This window comes from Aureobasidium melanogenum, assembly GCF_000721775.1.
Source record: "Aureobasidium melanogenum CBS 110374 unplaced genomic scaffold scaffold_78, whole genome shotgun sequence".
NCBI lineage: Eukaryota > Fungi > Ascomycota > Dothideomycetes > Dothideales > Saccotheciaceae > Aureobasidium > Aureobasidium melanogenum.
Window position 1 is genome coordinate 1 of NW_024470130.1, and position 8,930 is coordinate 8,930.

The window sequence follows — 8,930 nt, forward strand, 5'->3', positions numbered from 1 at the left end:
TGGTTGCTGACGCTCAAGTCCAAAGTGCACTGCTCATCAACACCGTTGGTACAGATGGAGTTGTAAATGTTCCACAGACCGTAGTTCTTAGCAACCCAGCTGTTGGGCTCGCTGATGCAGGAAGCGATGAAGTTCATGCTGTTGACGGCGGAGAATGCAAGCTTGCCGTCAGAATCGTGAAGAAGATGTGAGCACTCGTTCATGTCGACGCTCTCGTACTCCATGTCGACACCACCGCCCATGGTTGGGGCAACGGTAGCGTTCTTGCCTGTGACAAGAGTATTCCATGCATCGTAGCTCATGTCGTAGGCACCTCCAGACTGGTCGACACGGAGTAGATGGAGAGAACGGCCTTGATGGCTGACCTTGACACACATGTTGTCACAGTCAACGCTCATGGGCCAGTAGGCGACTCTATCGGTGTTGATCTTGCATCCGAGGACGCCAACACTGGAGCTGTACTCAACGTGAGGAGTAACAGAGATGGTACCTCTCTTCGGAAGGACTTTCTCAGTAGGAAGAGCAGCTGCAGTGGCAGCAAGAACGCTCATAATGGTGGGGACGAAGAACTGCATTTTGTCTGATGTTTTCTTTGTGGTTGAAGATATAAGCAAATGGATTGAGATGCCGAGATCAACTGGCTGGAAGAGTATACAAGGATGCTGGAGTGATGGTATAGAAACCGTTAGGGAGTGTCTGCCGAGTCCCCAGGAACCTGGCGTAAACAGATTGATTTTGGGAGAAAAGTAAAGACTGTTGAAAAGAGCGAAAAGGCGCAATTGGGAAAGACACCTACTAAAGCTATGTAATCCAGAACTGCACCGCAGGAGAGATTCCGTCAGATGGTGTACCAGCCTACGATGAGGATCTTTGGCGGTTGTTAAGTGTGAGAAGATTTTACGATCTATGTAAACAAGGCGCTCGCTCGACGTAAACTCCCCGATATTGTAAGGCTGCGAGTAAGACAAGAAGCGCTTTGTCATGATTGTCATGCTTCCGATCTGCTAGCGTCATCTTAGGGGAATAGGAGGTCACAGTGGCGTCTTCACTCGTTTCTTGCTCCAAGACATGCTCCAATCGTTGGATCCTTTGCATCGGTCTTGACCTCGGCTGGCTTTGCCAATCGAGACAGGTAGATGTAAGTCCATCGGTGGAAGCTCGCTTGAGCGCTAAGAAGGTTCGTTGTTTGTTTTCCTACCAGATCTCTAGAGTACTCCCTTTTATAGATCTCGTGAGGTACAATACTGCTTAAAGGGTTCCGATATGATCATACGATTGTATACCTAAGAGTGTCTTGTGAGATGTGTCGGTGATAAACAGAAGAAGGAGACTGCTCGAAGAAAAAGCTTACAATGAACTTACGGTGTACGCAGAGCAACGTAACGAGAAACCAGGACGAAGATCTGTAACGACCGTTTTGCTTGTCTTGTTTAGATACGTTAGCCATGACACAGTCTACCATCGTATATCGTGTTCTCAGAAAGATGCTCGGCTAGTCCAGAGGTGATCACCTCGCGTTTCAAACGCGTTGACTGGGCAGGAAGCTGCTCGCGCCTGCTTGCCCTGAGAGCAGTCGAGCGCTAGAGTCTTGTCACCCATCAAAGACAGCAAGAAACAGAAATTTTTACATGGGTAGTGTGCAGAATGCAAACTTAAAGACCAAGGTTCGAAAAACAACCAGGTCTAGTTCCTTGCAGATGATGCACAGCCTGTCGGGCATACAAGAGACAGTCTCACCATTCGCCAGATTTTTCTCCATATGGTGCTATAGACAGATGTGACTGACAAACCGCAATGACGAGACTTGCGAAGCTGTAATGAAAAAGGTGAGCGAGACTTAAGGTGAAGGGTCGTTCTGCAAAACAATCGCATCGTACATCCTCTGACTTCCAGATGCTCCTTGTAGAACCATTAAGTCAACCAATTTCGACCTTAGCACGGCCCATAGATTGATGAGTAGTTTCTTTAGAGCTTCCTTGCCAATCAGAGTCGATGCAGTTTCACCAACCAAGATCTGACCTGCTTGTATTATCGTCAATTTGATTGTCAAGACATCAGGACCTCACTCTCCTCCATCATCGATCTGCATCTAGCTTCAATGAATTGTCTTCCTTCGAGTTCTGGATCAGGTGCTTTTTCCAGGGCATCGTGATCGATATCCTCGTCCTGACAGAGGTAGACAGTCTTGATGTTCGGAATTCTGATGGAGTCAAGATCGTCATACAGGTGAGAGAGGAGATCGGACCATCGACCATCTATAAGTGTCGAGCAATGCAGTACAAGAGTACACAAGGTCTTGTGCTGTCCTTTAAAAATACTGATGAGCTCATGCATGGAGACTTGAGTGTAAAACAGGTCTACCTCAGTCAGATAAGTTGTAGAGAGGGAGCTGAACAATTCGTCGACTTGGGGTCATTGATCGAGCTTAGGGACAGAATATCGAGGTGGGGCCAGATGGGAGGAAGCAACTGTATACCACGACCCCGGTACAGTGCCATATAGTCTGAGGATCTTGAGATATGTGGTTTTGAACACAACTTTGACAAACTGAAGCATATCACCACTGTGATGTAGAATTGAGATACTCTCCAGTCGTGAGTAGTTGACATCCTCCTTCCCTCGCAGTCCACCAAGGGCATTTTTCTTCCTCCGCTCGTGCTCTTCCTTTTTTCTTCTTTCTTTATGCTTTTCCTCTTTCAATCTGTTTTCGCGGTTCAACCCCAGTGTGTCAAAAGTAACTCCTTCAATGAAAAAGCCGAACTCGGAGGCTAGTATGAGCGTGAGCTGTCTTGTTGATTCTGTTGATCTATCATGGCGTGTGGTATAAAGGACGTCCAGAAGGGTAAAGCAAAGACGCCTAAGGACCTCTGTAGCTAATTCCTTCGTCTCATGCGACACAAGGCGAAGGCTACGCAAATCATCGATGGAGAGATATTTGTGATTGAATATCTTGAATCGAGTCTCGTTCGGTAGACCAAGCAGCAGAGATGGAGAGTATTTCGTCGTAGGTAACTTTTTGTGGCTGCTGCTGTGGGTGATGCACATGGTGATCGAGATTTTATCTCCTCTAAGATCGATGACCGGCATAGACGAATTTTCAGTGATTGAAACCGAGCGAGGATAAGTTACTCGCCGTACACCATCACCCAGAGGAGAATCACTGGGGCCATCAAAATTGACCACTGCCGCCTGGTGATGGGTGAGCAACGCGGAGAGTTTGCAAGCAGTTCGAGGATCGAGGGAATCAGTGGAAGGGTGCGCATATTGGGAGCCTGTATCGTGATTGTAGGCGAAAAGTCCTCAAGATTCACTTCGAGAAGGATGTAACCTTAATAGGCCATATTGACCAGGCGCTCGAATGAAACAAATACCACTGGGATCGGAGAGCACACACTCACTTGTATCGTGCTTCTGGACAGTGCGCTGATGGTTGTGGGCTGTGGCAGCGCGCACAGAAAGTTCAGGCGGCATACTTTCGACTGCGCAGAACGTGTCAGAAGTGAACCGGTTGCGAAAATTCTGCGTGAATCTTGGATACAAGGTGTCAAACAGAAATCTTAGAAAGCGTCCTATACAGCAGATACTAGAAAAAACAGTCGTGATGTTCATGAGTGAGGAAAGCATCGTATGTGGCGCGGATCTTGACTCCGATGTGATGCTAAGAAAAAATTCTGCCAGTTTCCTACTGAAGAGCTTCAGTCCCAACACTGACCCGATTCAGTTAAGGTAGATTCCTGGGCTACTGTCTAGACTCTAAGATTCAGGGGCAAGAGACCCTGATCCTCAATTGTAGGGATTTCTTCAATGGTCTCCTCATAACATGGTCCAGCTCCAATTCAAAGCGTGGTGCTCTGCTGTGCCAAATTTTCGAGGCCCAGACGTTCTATCTACCAGCTAAACTCTTACGCTCTCTGACTTAGATCAGATAGCTTGGCAGTTCAATGACCCTTGCTCAGTCTTTGTTACCTCGGCTCTGTGGCCTTGCTAAGGAATGTGCTCTAGTTGAGAGGCTTCTATCCACAGATCGTACTGATGTATGATAGCAAATTCATGAGACTAATACTGTCCTTTAGAAACAGCGGTCCGTACTACTTTGCCCAAACGATGTTATTTTATTGAAAGCTCCTTAGCCGCGACATGTTGATGCGCACACTCTCTACCCTTGCTCGATGCCTGGACTCGCTGCAGACTCTAAGTCGACAGATATCTGCTAAACTTGTCCGCCATGTGATACTCTCAACAGAAGGGGGCTCGAGGTATCAGTGGGTACCTCACCGTAGAATCTTGATCTTGACGGCTGAATGGTCGTTTGTGCTGAAAATTAGCATGACGGAAGCATTGCCATGGCATTCTGAATAACCTGCATCCATGATGTGCAGGCATCATCTGCTAATGTACTCGCCTTTCGACTCGGTACCACTTAGAGATGTCGTTGGCAAAGAAATTGAGCTCTTGCAGCGCATACACCGACCGTGGGGCCCAGAGACGTATCTCAAGCAATGCGGTCTATCAGACCATGACAGTGGGGCATGGATATGGGTTTCTATTAGCACTACAAATATGGCAGATCAACAGAAGGTCAGAAACGACTCTACGTAGAAAGCTAGCGGCAAGCCGGTAATTTGTCTATGGTCCTCATTATTCGGAGCCGCGAGAAGCTAGCACTGATCTCCTGATGGATACAGTGGCGCTGATTGATATTTTAATAATCATTTCCGTAGACATCTGCTTCGGCGACCACCGTAGCTAGCATATGGTTGTTGACGTTGTTACCTATGTTAAGTATCTCTAGTGCATACTTGTCCGAATGCATGTTGGTTGATGCTGAGTACACGAAAGTGCCAACAAGATTACGCAGTGTCTTCAAGGACTGATCGTTGAAGCCGACGAATCCACAGTCTGTACTGTATGATAGCTTCAATCCCTGGACTTTTTCTCCATACGAGAAGGTGTTCCTTCTATAACGACGTTCCTCTCCAAAGGCCTCATTGCTGCTGTCAAGACTGGTTACCGCTCGCACAGTTCCGTGAGTACCATTCGAGATATGTTCGAACACGGTCGACCTCGAACTGTAGATTGAGGTTGCCGAGCCCTGCATAGTTTGGGATCCTTCCGAAGTGCTTCTTAGCGTGAGACCAGATCCCTTTGCGCCAGTGAGGCTACGCTTCTCGACCAAAGTTCCGTTCTTAGAGTCTGTGGCACCGTTCTCACGGCCGTCTTTGGACGCCGCGATCTCCAAAAGGTCAGATAGGGCATCGGATACGCAGTCTATTCCAGATTTTCCCGAAGATTCGACGCACGAACTAACTAGCGCTGACCAAACGTTACCCCCTGGCACGAGCGGCTTGGTCGAAAGAATGACTGCATCCGACGGAAATATTTGGGTAGAAGAGTCAGGGATCACAGTCGAGCTTTGAGATATGCCAAGCGCTACCAAGGAAAGACCTGTAAACAAGTGGAAAAACATCTGATCAATCTAAGATGAGCACAAATACTTAGACGGGTTCATGTAAGGCAAAGTGGTTGGTGGGATCGAGCCTTTTTATAGACTGGACGTGTGTGTTTGTATGAGTGATCTCGTGAGAGACAGGCGTGTTTACGCTGTAAAACGTGATGCGAGATGCTGATGATGTCACAGGACTCAAACAATTGCTTTAATGTGTCGCTGTCTCTCGAGACACGTAAATACTACCATGGGAAGATTTGGTGATGAATAGATGTACACTGCTTCCGTTCTCGTTTCACGAGTTGTACATCAATAATTGATAAGCACGTAGATCTTGCATCTAGAATAAATCTCAGCCGAATGGTAATAATGACATCGGGATGCAACTCATTCAAGCAATACAAGATTATGGAATGGAACATGCAATCAGTGAGGACCAACCTATTACACGATTTCGTTCCTAGATTACGAGTTAGTGAGCCTTTCTGAGATATGCTTGTGACCATTCATTCTCACCTCGTTTGGAATAGGTCTGATTGAATGAGTATGACTACCCGGTCTGCCCTTGAATTCATTCGGTGCTCTCTTTCTTCCAGCGTCCTGTCGAATCTCTAGCGCAGGAAGAACGATATAACGGATTGAATTTGCAGCTCAAAGATGCTACTGGTTGGACACTCGAGACTCTTGGATCTGCTGTATGGCCTTTAGTGATTGCTGTCGTGTCAAATATCGTCCTGACGTGTGAGGTAACAGTAATTCGGCTATCGTTGTTGCAGCGGCGAATTCGAGCATGTAAGATCACTTATCTACAGATATCAGTATGATGTCGATTTTAGCTTTACTATATGACATTACAAATACTATGATGTATTTTCCGGGCGTCTAGCTTTAGGTGTCTAAAGATCTGCTATAGCTATATAGCTTTGGAGATTACTAGAAGAGTGACTTGATAAGAGTACCATAGAGTTAAACTTATGGTAGCTAAGTTATTACTCTACCCTATGCTACTTGACATCTTATAAACTAGCTTGTTACGCCTGTTCTTTATACTAAGAAAAGTGGTTACTTATCATAGAATAGCACCAGGGTCTATAGATGATATTATACGCTATATTATTGATCATTGATATGTAATTGTTGATTTTCAATTATCTGGTTATCCATAGCTTATAGAGACTAATGACTACGTTTGCGTGATCTTGGAATAATCCATTAAGCATACATTACGTTACACTCAAGTGGATCCATAGAAACTCTGCCCCTTAGCTAGAATTACACTTGCTCTCTTACGTATGGATATACTGTCGTACCTTCCTACGCCCATCTTCTTGTATGGCTATATAGATATGTCACCCCAGAGTAACGATCTCTCATTAGCTCATGTCTCTCTCCATAGTTATGAGAGAATCGCTTGAGATGCCGAACAATAGTTAGTGTATCTACACAGTCCACTCATTCGTTTCTACATGCACGAAATTCATGAACATCTCCAGAGTGCCATCCAGAGATACTGATGATGAGAAAGGGCTGACACCGCGATAGATGGTGATGGCTTCCACATAGAGAGAGTGATTACGAACGATACATTTGTCTGTAGTGATTGGAACAGACTTTCCCGGTGGTCACTAGTGCAAATTTTCTAGCAAGTTTGGCAGTCTCGGTCTGCAGGAATGAGCATATGGTTGCATGATTCTCGCTAGCGCTCCAGCAACTCGAATCCGATTCAGTCATACTTTGGGGAACACATGCAGGAGTGCTCAGCGTTCGCTTAGATGTGTTCGTGCCAGATCTCAAGCAGTGAAACCACATCCTGTCGTCATGTCGGACCTGTTTGGACGAGCCACAGTCTCACAAGACAGCTGACACAACTACATTAGCCTCAGTTCCTTTCAATTTATCGATATGCATGGGAAGGAAACAAGTGACACATCAGATGTACAGCATGATCCGAGATTAGATGCGATTTAAAAAGCACTTCTCGGGGCAATATCCGCAGCCCCAACATTTGATCAAGAAATTCGGGATGACTCATTAGTCTCCCCTTTCCCAATATCTTCTGGCTTTGTACCCGCATCGCAAGATCGAACAATGTCTTGCTTCGATAGCGCCAACGAATCTTCCTCGAATGATGTCGCAACCGACCCTGAAGATGAGCTCTTGATACGGTCACCAAAGAGAGCTTCAGGCAAGCATAAGGATGGGCAAAGCATACCTAAGCAGAAAGTTAGTCGTTCAAAGTCTCACGTGCATGCACCAAACTGAACTCTTGCGTGATGCGTGGACTACAAACCTACCAAAATCACTCACAACGTTGACCAACCGCAGTCGTCTCCAAGCAGTACGGAACAGATTGCGCAGAAGTTCTAAATGCGCTGAACGTCCAGGAGGATTGTCTGCTGGGTTCTATGAAGGGCAAAAGTCGTTTACCGCTATTGTCGCTCAGTCATCAAAAGGAACGTCACTCTCGATAGCCTGGATTCTTTGAACGCTTGAGACACACCTGTGGCGACAAAAGTAGATCGCAAACACAGCTGGGAGGGTCGTCCAGGAAGATCTACCTTCCAACTTGCGTATGAACAAGAGTCTCGATAGCTATCATTCCATGAGAGTTATGAGTAATGGTGACACTGTACATGTCGAACGTACACATTACTTAGAAATGAATTTGGGTCAAAGTAGGGTTGTAAGAGTCATCGGACGTCACGTTATGGCTCTTGGTTTATTCACTATCCAATGGATACACTTCTTTAGAGAGCTGCAAATAGATCTCCGGGGACTCTCCTGATTTGTCTACCTCATCTTCTGAAGCTAGAACTTTACAAATGTTCTGTTACGTGTCCTTTATCCTGATCTTGTTATATTTTGCTCCTACTGAATAACTCTGCGTTCACTGTCATCGCTGATCGTCATAATTTCCTGGATGTTCACAACATCTGCACATCCATTTTCTTTGTCATAGTTATTGAGTTAGTCACCACTCATGGTCTCTTATATTCCAAGGTTTGCTTGCTAGAACGGTCACAGATTTTGGCTAGAGATCCATTGTCTGCTCGTACGATCAAGTGATCAAAGCAGAGATCCTTCTCAGGCATCAGAAACTCTTTCTCAGGACTCGTGCTGATAAGAGAAAGGCGTTAGATCTTTCAGAATGCCAAAAACTCGGTCAACTAAACCAAATTCGAAACCAGATCATGGCGATACGAAGAATCATGTCCAAGCGTCGTTACGCAAGCGTGACGATAAAGTTTCTATGCCAGTCTCTCCTGATCTGGTCAAAAGGAACACAAGCCATAAGAAGAAAGTGACGCCAGTGGAAGTCAAGCATGAAGCGGAAGCTCACATAACTACACATGAAGGTGGTAGTTTGACGGTCGACAAGATCAACAAGATGTTCAAAGACAGAGGGGTTCTAATGCCCGACTGGCTAATAAACGACTTGACCCAATTCAGTTCTCGAACCGTGTCCGAGGAAAGCACAATTAAC

At 45.9% G+C, this 8,930-nt stretch overlaps 3 protein-coding genes across 3 annotated transcripts; all 3 read right to left on the bottom strand.

Moving 5' to 3' along the window:
* On the bottom strand, positions 1–575 carry M437DRAFT_29867 (uncharacterized protein; the record flags this gene model as incomplete). The annotated part of the gene is made up of 1 exon (XM_041019169.1): positions 1–575. A coding segment is annotated over one exon (575 nt), but the record flags the coding sequence as incomplete, so codon positions are not given.
* A 1,262-nt stretch (positions 576–1,837) lies between these two features.
* On the bottom strand, positions 1,838–3,471 carry M437DRAFT_70733 (uncharacterized protein; the record flags this gene model as incomplete). The annotated part of the gene is made up of 4 exons (XM_041025555.1): positions 1,838–2,019; positions 2,067–2,255; positions 2,586–3,272; positions 3,399–3,471. 4 exons carry the CDS (start codon positions 3,469–3,471, stop codon positions 1,838–1,840), a joined length of 1,131 nt encoding a protein of 376 aa, XP_040874546.1.
* Positions 3,472–4,702: 1,231 nt separating this feature from the next.
* On the bottom strand, positions 4,703–5,467 carry M437DRAFT_70734 (uncharacterized protein; the record flags this gene model as incomplete). The annotated part of the gene is made up of 1 exon (XM_041025556.1): positions 4,703–5,467. One exon carries the CDS (start codon positions 5,465–5,467, stop codon positions 4,703–4,705), a length of 765 nt encoding a protein of 254 aa, XP_040874547.1.
* Positions 5,468–8,930: the final 3,463 nt, after the last annotated feature.